Consider the following 16754-nt stretch of genomic DNA (forward strand, 5'->3'; position numbering starts at 1 on the left):
GGGGGGGGGGCAATGCTGTCTCCAGTTAGGTTTAGGGGGGGGGGGGGGGCAATGCTGTCTCCAGTTAGGTTTAGGGGGGGGGGGGCAATGCTGTCTCCAGTTAGGTTTAGGGGGGGGGGTCTAGTTCATCAGGACCAGGGGATTTAAAAAAAAATCTGGGCTTTACACACTTCTGAAACAGAGAAGGATGAGAAGGAGAACCTGGTGAAGGAGTGCACAGGGGTGTCAGGTCAATTCAGAAACAGAGAAGGAGAACCTGGTGAAGGAGTGCACAGGGGTGTCAGGTCAATTCAGAAACAGAGAAGGAGAACCTGGTGAAGGAGTGCACAGGGGTGTCAGGTCAATTCAGAAACAGAGAAGGAGAACCTGGTGAAGGAGTGCACAGGGGTGTCAGGTCAATTCAGAAACAGAGGAGGATGAGAAGGAGAACCTGGTGAAGGAGTGCACAGGGGTGTCAGGTCAATTCAGGTCAATTCAGGTCAATTCAGAAACAGAGAAGGAGAACCTGGTGAAGGAGTGCACAGGGGTGTCAGGTCAATTCAGAAACAGAGGAGGATGAGAAGGAGAACCTGGTGAAGGAGTGCACAGGGGTGTCAGGTCAATTCACAGGGGGCTCATTTATACATTTAACCTTTTCTAATAAACTGACTGCATCTAGAAAATTATGATTTTAAGGCTTTCAGAACAGAGGTTGCGTCACTACCAGACCCTGGTTCGATTCCAGGCTCAATCACAACCGGCAGTGATTGGGAGTCCCATAGGGCGGCGCACAACTGGACCAGCGTCGTTAGGGTTTGGCCGGGGGTAGGCCGTCATTGTAAGTAAGAATTTGTTCTTTACTGATTTGCCAAGTTAAATAAAGGTTAACAAAATAAAAAATTAAATACAAATAAATAAAAATAGCATTTAGTTCCCTTATGATTCTAGTAAGTTTATCAGTAAACCAGGGTCTCTCTCTGCCATTAATCCTGAATTGTTTAAAAGGGGCATATTACATCCTGGAATACGTTGTGGAAGTAAGAACATGAGTTATATTCCATTCAATGATAAATACATCATGTAAAAAAACCTTGAATATCAAACTGCTTCCAGTTTCTTTTCATAATGACACGTGGAGATCGCTTAGGAATTTTTACCATTTCTCACACAGTGATGAAGGAAAAAGGAAACCGCAAACTGCTCTTGATAGTACCATCTCTCACACATGGAATAGCACAGTGATGACAATCATTGGTGTACAAGACGCACAGCAGAGGAAAAAAGCACACAGCAGAGTCCTCCTGAGTGGCGCAGCGGTCTAAGGCACTGCAGTGCTTGAGGTGTCACAACAGATCCGGGTTCGATCCAGGCCTGTGTTGCAGCCGGCCGCAAACGGGAGACCAATGAGGCGACACACAATTGGCCCAGCGTTGTCCGAGTTAGGAGAGGGTTTGGCTGGCTCTAGCGACTCCTTGTGGCGGGCCAGGCGCACGCGCGCTGACACGGTCGCCTGGTGTACAGTGTTTCCTCTGACACATTGGTGCGGCTGGCTTCCGGGTTAAGCGAGCAGTGTGTAAAGAAGCAGTGCGGCTTGGCAGGGTCGTGTTTCAGAGGACGCTTGACTCTCGACCTTCGACCTCTCCCGAGTCCGTACAGGAGTTGCAGTGGTGGCACAAGACTAACTACCAATTGAAGACCACGGAATTGGGGAGAAAAGGGGGTAAAAAAAACAACAATTTTTATAAAGCACAGCCTCAGGTGACTGAATACATTTAGCACGGGCCCCCAGATCCTCAAGAAGTTCCACAGCCTCAGGTGACTGAATACATTTAGCACGGGCCCCCAGATCCTCAAGAAGTTCCACAGCCTCAGGTGACTGAATACATTTAGCACGGGCCCCCAGATCCTCAAGAAGTTCCACAGCTGCGACATTGAGAGCATCTTCACCGGCTGCATCAACGCCTGGTATGGCAACTGCACCGCCCTCAACTGCAGGGCTCTACAGAGAGTGGTGCGGACGGCCCAATTCATCACTGGGGGCGAGCTCCCTGCCCTCCCAAGACATTTAAATCCATGTGATTTGAAATATCTCTTTAAACCTTAGAGGAGATTCCTTACCATTACTCCGTGTGAGTTACCTCGTGGTCATTCGGGTGCCTAAACTGGGTAAATATCATTCTACACTGGGAGCATTGATACCATTCTCTCAGGTGTGGATTCTTTCATGTTCTTTCAGTTGCCTTAACCAGGTAAATGTCATTCCACATTGAGAACAATGGTAAGGCTTCTCCCCTGTGTGTGTTCTCTCGTGTGATTTCAGGTTCCAAAGATGGTAAAATCTCTTTCCACAGTCTGAGCAGTGGAAGAGCTTCTCCCCTGTGTGTGTTCTCTCATGAGTTTTCAGGCTCCCTAACCGGGTAAAACTCTTTCCACACTGGGAGCATTGGAAAGGCCTCTCTCCAGTGTGTGTTCCTTCATGCCTTTTAAGGCTTGCTAAATGGGTAAAACTCTTTCCACATTCGGGGCATTGGAAAGGCCTCTCTCCAGTGTGTGTTCCTTCATGCCTTTTAAGGCTTGCTAAATGGGTAAAACTCTTTCCACATTCGGGGCATTGGAAAGGCCTCTCTCCAGTGTGTGTTCCTTCATGCCTTTTCAGGCTTGCTAACTGGGTAAAACTCTTTCCACACAGGGAACATTGGAAAAGCTTCGCTCCTGTGTGTATTCCTTCATGCCTTTTTAGGCTCGCTAACTGGGTAAAACTCTTTTCACATTGAGGGCATCGGAAAGGCTTCTCGCCTGTGTGTGTAATCTCATGCTTTTTCAGTGTCCCTAAAACAGTAAAACTCTTTCCACACAGGGAGCATTGGAAAGGTCTCTCCCCTGTGTGTGTCCTCTCGTGTCGTTTCAGGTTCCCAGACGTGCTAAAACTATTTTCACACTGGGAGCATTGGTATTGCTTCTCTCCAGTGTGCATTCTTTCATGTTTTTCCAGTTGCCCTAACCAGGTAAAACTCTTTCCACACTTGGAGCATTGGAAAGGCTTATCTCCTGAGTGTGTACTTTCATGCCTTTTCAAGTTCCCTAAACGAGGAAATGTTTTTCCACACAGGGAGCAATAGTAAAGCTTCTCTCCAGAGTGTGTACTTTCATGCTCTTTCAGGCTCCCTAGCTGGGTAAATCTCTTTTCACACTGGGAGCATTGGTAAGGCTTTTTCCCAGTGTGTACTCTTGTATGTTTTTTCAGGCTCCATAACTGGTTAAAACTCTTTTCACATTCAGAGCATTGGTAAAGCTTCTCTCCTGTACATTTCCTCTTATGTGTTTTCAGGATCCTTAAATGGGTAAAACTCTTTCCACACACAAAGCAGTGGTAAGTCTTCTCCCTTGTATGTATTCTTTGGTGTACTTTCAGGCTTCCCAACAAGGTAAAACTCTTTCCACAGTGGGAGCAGTGGTGTTGTCTTGCTGGTTTGGACGTCTCTGGATCTGGTTCCACTGAATAACTCTTCCCGCTGTCAGATTGAGAGTCTGGTCGCTCTCCTGCCAAAGACAGGAGTGTATAATTAGTCTTCCTATGATGTTTAATCCAGACTAGATCCTTCAATAAAAGAACAGAGCGTGTCATCATAGAGTGGCTGTAGTGCTTTGTAGGCTAATAAAAAACATTTACATTTACATTTAAGTCATTTAGCAGACGCTCTTATCCAGAGCGACTTACAAGTTGCTCTGGATAAAAACACTATTGAACTGGACGGTTGTTACACATGAATTAGACCTAATCTGTATAGCGGCGATTCCGTGGGATGGTCAAGCTGAGCATGCCCAGATAAAGTTAAGAATTTCCAAATGAAACCATGTTCACACTTATCCGTATATGAGGTCATGCTTCAGTTTAGTTTTGTTGGGGGGGTTTGAGAAAATGTTATGAATTTTGCCCACTTCAGAGTTGGAGTCCAAATGTAAAGAAACACTTGAGAATCATATTTCATGGCTTTTTGAAAGGGCTCACAGAGCTTGATTCTCCACACAGCTGTCTCCCAGTGTTAGTTATGAGATGTTATTTAAGCAATACAGACCAAATGGAAGTGTCTTGAGTTTTGTTTGCGTGTTCTACAAGCAACATCCATAACATTTTTAGGAAATGTTTTTTTTTTTAAACATGCACCTTACATCGGCTCACCTTGACACTTTCTCTGTAAAGCTAACTTTCATCAAGGTTTTTTACAGTGTCTGTCAGGACCCGGTGAGAGAAACAGTCACTAATAGTCGGCAGAACCCAGAAGATGAGGCAGACTCAGCAGTACTAGAGATGGTGGTTTAATAAAAGGACAAGATCTTCAGGCAAAGAATATAAATCCACCACGTCCAAAAATAAAGCCAAGAGGCACAAAATGGATATCCTCCAAAATACAAAGAAACTCCACAAAGTGGTAAAAACAGCAGGGAAAAACAAACCTCAAAAGACTACTCAAAAATACACAAGCACTAAACCAGAGAACCTCTGGAAAATCCAATAAGAGAAATATGTTCACAACAAGGCTGGGGCTGGGTGCTAACATACAAACACTGAGCAAAGAACTGAGGAACACACAGGGTTTAAATACTAACAAGGGAACGACACACAGGTGCAAACAATAATTAGAGCAAGGAAAAAACAAAAGGTACAAAAAAGGTGCAATGGGGACATCTAGTGACCAAAACCTGAACAGTCCTGGCCAAAACCTGACAGTGTCGTGAAAAAGAAATTGCCCCCGTTCAGATTCTCTATTTTTTGCATATTTTTTTACACTGAATATTATCAGATCTTCAACCCAAAACAAAATCAAGCTTTATTTATAAGCCTATTTCTATTTTGCCTGTTTATCAAAAGTGTTGGAAAAACTTGTCAATAATCAACTGACTGGTTTCTTGATGTCTATAGTTACTCTCGGGTATGCAATCTGGTTTCCGCTCAGGTTATGGATGTGTCACCGCAACCTTGATGATGAGGTCTTCAATGATGTCACCATTGCCCTTGACTCTAAGCATTATTGTGCTGCTATTTTTATTGATTTGGCCAAAGCTTTTGATACGGTAGACCATTCCATTCTTGTGGGCCGGCTAAGGAGTATTGGTGTCTCTGGGGGAGTCTATGGCCTGGTTTGCTAACTACCTCTCTCAAAGAGTGCAGTGTATAAAGTCAGAAAATCTGCTGTCTCAGCCACTGCCTGTCACCAAGGGAGTACCCCAAGGCTCAATCCTGGGCCCCACGCTCTTCTCAATTTACATCAACAACTTAGCTTAGGCAGTAGGAAGCTCTCTCACCCATTTATATGCAGATGATACAGTCTTATACTCAGCTGGCCCCTCCCCGGATTTTGTGTTAAACACTACAACAAAGCTTTCTTAGTGTCCAACAAGCTTTCTCTACCCTTAACCTTGTTCTGAACACCTCCAAAACAAAGGTCATGTGGTTTGGTAAGAAGAATACCTCTCTCCCCACAGGTGTGATTACTACCTCTGAGGGTTGAGAGTTTGAGGTAGTCACATCAGAAAGTACTTGGAGATATGGTTAAACGGTACACTGTCTTTCTATCAGCACATATCAAAGCTGCAGGCTAAAGTTAAATCTAGACTTGGTTTCCTCTATCATAATCGCTCCTCTTTCACCCCAGCTGCCAAACTAACCCTGATTCAGATGACCATCCTACCCATGCTAGATTACGGAGACATCATTTATAGATCATCAGGTAAGGCTCTCGAGCAGCTAGATGTTTATTTGTTTTATCCCCGCAGGAGGCCTTTTCCCTTTTGGCCGAATGTCCATAACACTGGAATCGCCCATAACTGAAAAACACACCCACCGGAATATTGTAGTTTCCCGCCGAGTACACCAGTTGTCCCTTCACACCATTCATATGCATTGAGTTGTCGCACAGACGGACTGACATCCAGGAGCCAATCGCCCCGTAGCACTCACTTCCGTCATCATGAAGTGCTTTGAGAGACTAGTCAAGGACCATATTACCTCCACCCTACCTGACACCCTAGACCCACTCCAATTTGCTTACCGCCCCAATAGGTCCACAGACGACGCAATCGCAATCACACGGCACATTGCCCTAACCCATCTGGACAAGAGGAATACCTATGTGAGAATGCTGTTCATCGACTACAGCTCAGCATTTAACACCATAGTACCCTCCAAACTCGTCATCAAGCTCGAGACCCTGGGTCTCGACCCCGCCCTGTGCAAATGGGTCCTGGACTTCCTGACGGGCCGCCCCCAGGTGGTGAGGGTAGGTAACAACATCTCCACCCCGCTGATCCTCAACACTGGGGCCCCACAAGGGTGCGTTCCCAGCCCTCTCCTGTACTCCCTGTTCACCCACGACTGCGTGGCCATGCACGCCTCCAACTCAATCATCAAGTTTGTAGACGACACTACAGTGGTAGGCTTGATTACCAACAACGACAATACGGCCTACAGGGAGGAGGTAAGGGCCCTCGGAGTGTGGTGTCAGGAAAATAACCTCACACTAAACGTCAACAAAACAAAACAAAGGAGATGATCGTGGACTTCAGGAAACAGCAGAGGGAGTAGAGGTCGACCGATTATGATATTTCAACGCCGATACCTATACCGATTATTGGAGGACCAAAAAAGCGGATACCGATTAATCGGCCGATTTTTTAAATTTATTTGTAATAATGAAAATTACAAGAATACTGAATGAACACTTATTTTAACTTAATATAATACATTAATAAAATCAATTTAGCCTCAAATAAATAATGAAACATGTTCAATTTGGTTTAAATAATGCAAAAACAAAGTGTTGGAGAAGAAAGTAAAAGTGCAATATGTGCCATGTAAGAAAGCTAACGTTTAAGTTCCTTGCTCAGAACATGAGAACATATGAAAGCTGGTGGTTCCTTTTAACATGAGTCTTCAATATTCCCAGGTAAGAAGTTTTAGGTTGGTTGCTGGTGCCTACCATCGCTCAGTCAGACTGCTCTATCAAATCATAGACTTAATTATAACATAATAACACACAGAAATACGAGCCTTGACTCTGTTCACACACACACACACACAGCACCTGGGACTGTGGTGAAAAGGAAAGTGTGAGATTGGCCTGTCACTGTGAGACCACAGGCTTTTATTAATATCGCTGTGTGTGTGTGTGTGTGTGTGTGTGTGTGTGTCAGTGAGTGTGTGTGATGTGTGTGTGTGTGATGTGTGTGTGTGTGTGTGTGTGTGTGTGTGTGTGTGTGTGTGTGTGTGTGTGTGTGTGTGTGTGTGTGTGTGTGTGTGTGTGTGTGTGTGTGTGTGTGTGGGTGTGTGGGTGTGTGTGTGTGTGTGTGTGTGTCAGTGAGTGTGTGTGTATGTGTGTGTACCTGCTTCTCCAACTGACACAGTGGCCGGCTCAGAGGGTGGGCTCTCTCCTACGATGTTATAGGTTGTCATGACGATCTCATAACACTTAAACTTCTTCAGCTCTGAAACACAAGGGAACATGTGTGTGTGTCCATGTGTGTGTGTGTGTGTGTGTGTGTGTGTGTGTGTGTGTGTGTGTGTGTGTGTGTGTGTGTGTATGTGTATGTGTGTGTCTGTTTGTGTGTGTTTGTGTGTGTGTTTGTGTGTGTGTTCAAAAACTTACGTGTTAACTCAAATTCTGTTAAGGAAGCACTGCTCACTGTTTTAAAGCTGGTCAGAGCTGAAAGAGAGGTAGATGTAGAGAGAGACAGAGAGAGAGAAAGGGAGAGAGAGAGAGAGTGAGAGGAGAGAGAAAGACAGAGAGAGAGAGAGAAGGAGAGAGAGAGAGAGAGAGAGAGAGAGAGAGAGAGAGAGAGAGAGAGAGAGAGAGAGAGAGAGAGAGAGAGATTATGTTATATTCTTCATGATCAAAAATAATTATTGTAAGTTTCATGTAAAATGTAAAACTAGTAATAATGAATAATGATTACCAGTGATGTGACTACAGCATAATGAATGATTACCAGTGATGTGACTACAGCATAATGAATGATTACCAGTGAGGTGACTACAGCATAATGAATGATTACCAGTGAGGTGATTACAGCATAATGAATGATTACCAGTGATGTGACTACAGCATAATGAATGATTACCAGTGATGTGATTACAGCATAATGAATGATTACCAGTGAGGTGACTACAGCATAATGAATGATTACCAGTGAGGTGACTACAGCATAATGAATGATTACCAGTGAGGTGACTACAGCATAATGAATGATTACCAGTGAGGTGACTACAGCATAATGAATAATGATTACCAGTGATGTGACTACAGCATAATGAATGATTACCAGTGATGTGATTACAGCATAATGAATAATGATTACCAGTGATGTGACTACAGCATAATGAATGATTACCAGTGAGGTGACTACAGCATAATGAATGATTACCAGTGATGTGACTACAGCATAATGAATGATTACCAGTGATGTGATTACAGCATAATGAATGATTACCAGTGATGTGACTACAGCATAATTAATGATTACCAGTGATGTGACTACAGCATAATGAATAATGATTACCAGTGATGTGACTACAGCATAATGAATGATTACCAGTGAGGTGACTACAGCATAATGAATGATTACCAGTGATGTGATTACAGCATAATGAATGATTACCAGTGATGTGATTACAGCATAATGAATGATTACCAGTGATGTGACTACAGCATAATGAATGATTACCAGTGATGTGATTACAGCATAATGAATGATTACCAGTGAGGTGATTACAGCATAATGAATGATTACCAGTGATGTGACTACAGCATAATGAATGATTACCAGTGATGTGATTACAGCATAATGAATGATTACCAGTGATGTGATTACAGCATAATGAATGATTACCAGTGATGTGATTACAGCATAATGAATGATTACCAGTGAGGTGATTACAGCATAATGAATGATTACCAGTGATGTGACTACAGCATAATGAATGATTACCAGTGATGTGACTACAGCATAATGAATGATTACCAGTGATGTGACTACAGCATAATGAATAATGATTACCAGTGAGGTGACTACAGCATAATGAATGATTACCAGTGAGGTGACTACAGCATAATGAATGATTACCAGTGAGGTGACTACAGCATAATGAATAATGATTACCAGTGATGTGACTACAGCATAATGAATGATTACCAGTGATGTGACTACAGCATAATGAATAATGATTACCAGTGATGTGACTACAGCATAATGAATGATTACCAGTGATGTGACTACAGCATAATGAATGATTACCAGTGATGTGACTACAGCATAATGAATAATGATCAGGACACGCTAGATAAACTAGTAATATCATCAACCATGTGTAGTTATAACTAGTGATTATGATTGATTGATTGATTGTTTTTTATAAGATCAATTTAATGCTAGCTAGCAACTTACCTTGGCTTCTTACTGCATTCGCGTAACAGGCGGGCTCCTCGTGAGGCAGGTGGTTAGAGCGTTGGACTAGTTAACCGTAAGGTTGCAAGATTGGATCCCTGAGCTGACAAGGTAAAAATCTGTTGTTCTGCCCCTGAACAAGGCAGTTAACCCACCGTTCCTAGGCTGTCATTGAAAATAAGAATGTGTTCTTAACTGACTTGCCTAGTTAAATAAAGGTGTTAAAAAAAATTTTTTTTTTAAAAAGGGCTAAATCGGCGTCCAAAATGACCGATTTCCGATTGTTATGAAAACTTGAAATCGGCCCTAATTAATCGGCCATTCCCATTAATCGGTCGACCTCTAAGAGGGAGCACCCCCCACACCGACGGGACAGTAGTGGAGAGGGTAGAAAGTTATAAGGTCCTCGGTGTACACATCGGACAAACTGAATTGGTCCACCCACACAGACAGCGTTGTGAAGAAGGCGCAGCAGCGCCTCTTCAACCTCAGGAGACTGAAGAAATTTGGCTTGTCACCAAAGACACTCACAAACTTTTACAGATGCACAATCAAGAGCATCCTATCGGGCTGTATCACCGCCTGGTACGGCAACTGCTCCGCCCACAACCGTAAGGCTCTCCAGAGGGTAGTGAGGTCTGCACAACGCATCACTGGGGGCAAACTACCTGCCCTCCAGGACACCTACACCACCCAATGTCACAGGAAGGCCATAAAGATCATCAAGGACAACAACCACCCGAGCCACTGCCTGTTCACCCCGCTATCATCCAGAAGGTGAGGTCAGTACAGGTGCATCAAAGCAGGGACCGAGAGACTGAAAAACAGCTTCTATCTCAAGAACATCAGACTGTTAAACAGCCATCACTAACATTGAGTGGCTGCTGCCAACATACTGACTCAACTCCAGCCACTTTAATAATGGAAAAAATTGATGTAAAAAATGTATCACTAGCCACTTTAAACAATGCCACTTCATATAATGTTTACATACCCTACATTACTCATCTCATATGTATATACTGTACTGTATACCATCTACTGCATCTTGCCATCTTGATGTAATGTATCACTAGCCACTTTAAACAATGCCACTTCATATAATGTTTACATACCCTACATTACTCATCTCATATGTATATACTGTACTGTATACCATCTACTGCATCTTGATGTAATGTATCACTAGCCACTTTAAACAATGACATTTTTATATGTTTGTTCCTAGGCCGTCATTGAAAATAAGAATTTGTTCTTAACTGACATGCCTAGTTAAATAAAGGTAAAATAAAAAATCTTGATGTAATGTATCACAAGCCACTTTAAACTATTCCACTTTATGTTTATATACCCTACATTACTCATCTCATATGTATATACTGTACTCGATACCATCTACTGCATCTAGCCTATGCCGTTCTGTACCATCACTCATTCATATATTTTTTTATGTACATATTCTTCATTAATTTACACTTGTGTGTATAAGGTAATTATTGTGAAATTGTTAGGTTAGATTAATCATTGGATATTACTGCATTGTCGGAACTAGAAGCACAAGCATTTCGCTACACTCACATTAACATCTGCTAACCATGTGTATGTGACAAATAAATTTGATCTGATTTGATGTGTACCCTAGTGGACATGTGTACCCTAGTGGACATGTGTACCCTAGTGTACCCCAGTGGACATGTGTACCCTAGTGTACCCTAGTGGACATGTGTACCCTAGTGTACCCTAGTGGACATGTGTACCCTAGTGGACATGTGTACCCTAGTGGACATGTGTACCCTAGTGTACCCCAGTGGACATGTGTACCCTAGTGTACCCTAGTGGACATGTGTACCCTAGTGGACATGTGTACCCTAGTGTACCCTAGTGGACATGTGTACCCTAGTGGACATGTGTACCCTAGTGGACATGTGTACCCTAGTGGACATGTGTACCCTAGTGTACCCCAGTGGACATGTGTACCCTAGTGTACCCTAGTGGACATGTGTACCCTAGTGGACATGTGTACCCTGGTGGACATGTGTACCCTAGTGTACCCTAGTGGACATGTGTACCCTAGTGGACATGTGTACCCTAGTGGACATGTGTACCCTAGTGGACATGTGTACCCTAGTGGACATGTGTACCCTAGTGTACCCTAGTGGACATGTGTACCCTAGTGTACCCTAGTGGACATGTGTACCCTAGTGTACCCTAGTGGACATGTGTACCCTAGTGTACCCTATACGACACGCATTTGTCAGCTAAATTACACTTTTATTTTGTATCACTCAACTCCCATTTATAACGAGTCTCGTTTGCAATGAGGGGGATGTAGTTAGTTATAGGCCTATGTATTGTTGATGTGTTGCCCTAGTCGTGGATGGATCAGAAAGATAGTTTCTCTCGCGCACGTTCTATCAATAGGCCTTTGCGTCATAATTACCTTGAGAAATCTGACCTACAATTTGTAAACAAAGCTGCTGTACTTAAAATTCATAAAACTAATTAATTTCGAGATATATTAAACCAGAAGAAAAGCGACATTTTATTTGGGACTTACTGAGTCTATGGGATGTTGAGTATTTAAACTGAACGAATCACTGCATGTAGAGATACAGGAAGCGTTTTATCCATTACTAACGTTCTGTTGGTGGCCTCCATTCTGTGTAGCTTTAATGATTCCTACAGTACAGACCAACATATCCAAGTGTAGAACTTCAGTAGAACGCACCTTAAAAACCACACATTGATTCATCAACAGCGGAGGCTGTGCCTCTGTTTTTAAGACAATACTCACTGGTGTTAATCAGATATCCAGTCTCCTCCTCCAATGTGACAGTAATCTCCCCCTCCTCCTTCAATCCAAACACTTCCTCTTCTTCTTCCGCAGTAACATGCTCTTCTTTCACTCTGAAAGCTTCTTCCTCTTTTTTCACTGTAACTTCTTTCAATGTAACAGCCTCATCCTCTACTTGTTAAACTGTGACAGCCTCCTCTTCCTTCTCCTCTTTCACGAGAGCTTCTTTCTCCGTCCATCCGACCACCTCTTCTTTAGCAGGGGAGGAGTAGTTTAGTGAGTTCATGGTCGGGATGTTAGCTAGCTAGTTAGCAATAGTGCTGCGCTAATTTAGCAAGCCAGCTAGCTGACTAACAACGTACAATGAAATTAAATGCGGCAACTAGCTATACAACATGTTTGCTTGAAACACAGAGGCTAATACACACAGAAAGTGTCTAAAGAGCTGTAATGTTTAGGCTATGTTGGCTAGCAAGTTACCGAGGAGGCTTGACTAGCTGTTGTTGAAGAAGCGTCCCGTCCACTAGATTATACGTCACACCAGCAGCTTCGCCTGCAAGACGCACATCGCCCTCTATTGGCTGGATTTGGTAACGCAGTTGAGAGAATTTTATTTTATTGCAGGACAAGCAGTTTATTTTTGTAATTTCTTTCATTAAATAATATTACATTGAGACATACAAAGAGAAGCAAGTTGATTGAAAAGTTCAGAGAAATGTTTAATGATTGTGAATTTAAAAACATAATTTATATCTACTACACATCTACATTCACATTCATTACCAGGGCTTCGGATACCAATCTGAAAATGTAGACTGAACTTACATTTTTATGCTGCTGACTCACAAATACACTATATAAACATCCTTTAAAATTGGCAGTAGAATGGCCTTACTGGAGATCTCAGTGACTTTCAACGTGACACTGTCATAGGATGCCACCTTTCCAACAAGTCAGTTGGTAAAATCTGCCCTGCTTGAACTGCCACTGTCAACTGTACTGTGTTGTAATTGTGAAGTTGAAACGTCTAGGAGCAACAACGGCTCAGCTGCAAAGTGGTAGGCCACAATGCATCTGGAATCAGCGTCAGCACAATAACTGTTCGTCGGGACCCTAACCACCGAGGGTATGCGCAATGCCGTCTGGGGGAACGCCAAATAAAAATGTGATTCCCTTTTTTTTTCTTCATTCTCAAACAATCCATTTATATTTTCCAACAGGTCTATACATTTGGGTGAGGTTTTTTGTCATAGGCAGTGTGTGTTCTCTTTCTCTCTCTTTCTCTCTTTCTCTCTCTCTCTCTCTCTCTCTCATATATAGGACACAAGCCCTCTGATGGTTCTGGTCATGGTTGGGGTCAAACAGGGTTCAAACTGACCTTCAGACCCTCAAAAACCACCCCTAGAATATTGCTGTGATGTTTAAACTTTATTTGTCGATGTAGAACTTGAAATAGAATTGACTTTTGATTTTTTAAAGAATGATCTCAGACTAAAATGTAGTTTAAAAACGAAGCCTTTTATGATTCACAGGGCTCTTGGTCTCTAACCCCTCACCTGCTGCTTTTAGTTGCTCCTCCCCAAGTCTTTGTTCCCCTCCCTCGACCACTTCCCACCCTTCCCCCGTTTTCTGCAACATGGCCTGGCCAAAGATACGTATAACTAACTCCCCAATTAGTAGAGGGAGAGAGAGAGAGTCTGAGTCTGACTTTGATGTCTGTTTAAATGTTGTGACATTCAAGTTTGTTATGTTTAATACAGCTGGACTAAAATTTAAACCCTGTCTCTCTCTCCAATTCATTTGTATATATTGAATAAAGTTGGACTCAGAGGTCAACCTTGTCTCACTCGCCAATTAATTTCTAAACTTTGAATAAAGTTGAACTCAGACTGCAACCGTGCCTAACTCCCCAATTAATTTTCTAAATGTTGAATAAAGTTGGTCTCAGACTGCAACCTTGTCTCACTCCCCAATTCAAAATAAGGAACGCTTCATGAATTTGCGCGTCATTCCACTGTAGACTGAGCTTCTCTCAGCCAGCAATTCCCCTCCTCCTTAGACTGAGAAAAATGGGCAATTTATTTCTCCGGTCAATCTTCTCTGTTTGGTTCCAGTTTCTCGACGTGTGAGGAAAATGAGGAGCGCTTCACGGATTTGCGTGTCATCCTTTCGCAGGGGCCATGCTAATCTTCTCTGTATCGATCCAATTTTAGTATATGTGCTGCCGAAGCGAGCACAATACAAACCTAGGAGAGGCCCTCATATATAGGACACAAGCCCTCTGATGGTTCTGGTCATGGTTGGGGTCAAACGGGGTTCAAACTGACCTTCAGACCCTCAAAAACCACCCCTAGAATATTGCTGTGATGTTTAAACTTTATTTGTCGATGTAGAACTTGAAATAGAATTGACTTTTGATTTTTTAAAGAATGATCTCAGACTAAAATGTAGTTTAAAAACAAAGCCTTTTATGATTCACAGGGCTCTTGGTCTCTAACCCCTCACCTGCTGCTTTTAGTTGCTCCTCCCCAAGTCTTTGTTCCCCTCCCTCGACCACTTCCCACCCTTCCCCCGTTTTCTGCAACATGGCCTGGCCAAAGATACGTATAACTAACTCCCCAATTAGTAGAGGGAGAGAGAGAGAGTCTGAGTCTGACTTTGATGTCTGTTTAAATGTTGTGACATTCAAGTTTGTTATGTTTAATACAGCTGGACTAAAATTTAAACCCTGTCTCTCTCTCCAATTCATTTGTATATATTGAATAAAGTTGGACTCAGAGGTCAACCTTGTCTCACTCGCCAATTAATTTCTAAACTTTGAATAAAGTTGAACTCAGACTGCAACCGTGCCTAACTCCCCAATTAATTTTCAAAATGTTGAATAAAGTTGGTCTCAGACTGCAACCTTGTCTCACTCCCCAATTCAAAATAAGGAACGCTTCATGAATTTGCGCGTCATTCCACTGTAGACTGAGCTTCTCTCAGCCAGCAATTCCCCTCCTCCTTAGACTGAGAAAAATGGGCAATTTATTTCTCCGGTCAATCTTCTCTGTTTGGTTCCAGTTTCTCGACGTGTGAGGAAAATGAGGAGCGCTTCACGGATTTGCGTGTCATCCTTTCGCAGGGGCCATGCTAATCTTCTCTGTATCGATCCAATTTTAGTATATGTGCTGCCGAAGCGAGCACAATACAAACCTAGGAGAGGCCCTCATATATAGGACACAAGCCCTCTGATGGTTCTGGTCATGGTTGGGGTCAAACGGGGTTCAAACTGACCTTCAGACCCTCAAAAACCACCCCTAGAATATTGCTGTGATGTTTAAACTTTATTTGTCGATGTAGAACTTGAAATAGAATTGACTTTTGATTTTTTAAAGAATGATCTCAGACTAAAATGTAGTTTAAAAACAAAGCCTTTTATGATTCACAGGGCTCTTGGTCTCTAACCCCTCACCTGCTGCTTTTAGTTGCTCCTCCCCAAGTCTTTGTTCCCCTCCCTCGACCACTTCCCACCCTTCCCCCGTTTTCTGCAACATGGCCTGGCCAAAGATACGTATAACTAACTCCCCAATTAGTAGAGGGAGAGAGAGAGAGTCTGAGTCTGACTTTGATGTCTGTTTAAATGTTGTGACATTCAAGTTTGTTATGTTTAATACAGCTGGACTAAAATTTAAACCCTGTCTCTCTCTCCAATTCATTTGTATATATTGAATAAAGTTGGACTCAGAGGTCAACCTTGTCTCACTCGCCAATTAATTTCTAAACTTTGAATAAAGTTGAACTCAGACTGCAACCGTGCCTAACTCCCCAATTAATTTTCTAAATGTTGAATAAAGTTGGTCTCAGACTGCAACCTTGTCTCACTCCCCAATTCAAAATAAGGAACGCTTCATGAATTTGCGCGTCATTCCACTGTAGACTGAGCTTCTCTCAGCCAGCAATTCCCCTCCTCCGACGTGTGAGGAAAATGAGGAGCGCTTCACGGATTTGCGTGTCATCCTTTCGCGATAGGGGCCATGCTAATCTTCTCTGTATCGATCCAATTTTAGTATATGTGCTGCCGAAGCGAGCACAATACAAACCTAGGAGAGGCCCTCATATATAGGACACAAGCCCTCTGATGGTTCTGGTCATGGTTGGGGTCAAACGGGGTTCAAACTGACCTTCAGACCCTCAAAAACCACCCCTAGAATATTGCTGTGATGTTTAAACTTTATTTGTCGATGTAGAACTTGAAATAGAATTGACTTTTGATTTTTTAAAGAATGATCTCAGACTAAAATGTAGTTTAAAAACAAAGCCTTTTATGATTCACAGGGCTCTTGGTCTCTAACCCCTCACCTGCTGCTTTTAGTTGCTCCTCCCCAAGTCTTTGTTCCCCTCCCTCGACCACTTCCCACCCTTCCCCCGTTTTCTGCAACATGGCCTGGCCAAAGATACGTATAACTAACTCCCCAATTAGTAGAGGGAGAGAGAGAGAGTCTGAGTCTGACTTTGATGTCTGTTTAAATGTTGTGACATTCAAGTTTGTTATGTTTAATAC

The 16754-nt window shown here is 42.8% G+C and overlaps 1 protein-coding gene and 3 non-coding genes across 4 annotated transcripts in view; all 4 read right to left on the reverse strand.

Moving 5' to 3' along the window:
* LOC139547210 (zinc finger protein ZFP2-like) overlaps positions 1-12275 on the reverse strand; it is a 29367-nt gene extending 17092 nt beyond the window's left edge. The window contains exons 1-3 of the mRNA XM_071356294.1: positions 12212-12275; positions 7623-7679; positions 7360-7461 (exon numbers count right to left, since the gene is read on the reverse strand). Of these exons, the coding sequence (XP_071212395.1) occupies positions 7360-7429 (70 nt within the window). The 5' untranslated portion in view covers positions 7430-7461; positions 7623-7679; positions 12212-12275. The remainder of the gene's footprint in view (positions 1-7359; positions 7462-7622; positions 7680-12211) is intronic.
* Positions 12276-14341: 2066 nt separating this feature from the next.
* Positions 14342-14448, reverse strand: LOC139568944 (U6 spliceosomal RNA). Its single transcript, XR_011673785.1, has one exon. It is a non-coding gene; the product is annotated as a U6 spliceosomal RNA (small nuclear RNA).
* Positions 14449-15290: 842 nt separating this feature from the next.
* LOC139568945 (U6 spliceosomal RNA) lies at positions 15291-15397 on the reverse strand. The gene has a single exon (XR_011673786.1). It is a non-coding gene; the product is annotated as a U6 spliceosomal RNA (small nuclear RNA).
* Positions 15398-16174: 777 nt separating this feature from the next.
* LOC139568967 (U6 spliceosomal RNA) lies at positions 16175-16284 on the reverse strand. Its single transcript, XR_011673807.1, has one exon. It is a non-coding gene; the product is annotated as a U6 spliceosomal RNA (small nuclear RNA).
* Between the last annotated feature and the right edge of the window lie 470 nt (positions 16285-16754).

The sequence above is a fragment of the Salvelinus alpinus genome, chromosome 2 (assembly GCF_045679555.1).
Source record: "Salvelinus alpinus chromosome 2, SLU_Salpinus.1, whole genome shotgun sequence".
NCBI lineage: Eukaryota > Metazoa > Chordata > Actinopteri > Salmoniformes > Salmonidae > Salvelinus > Salvelinus alpinus.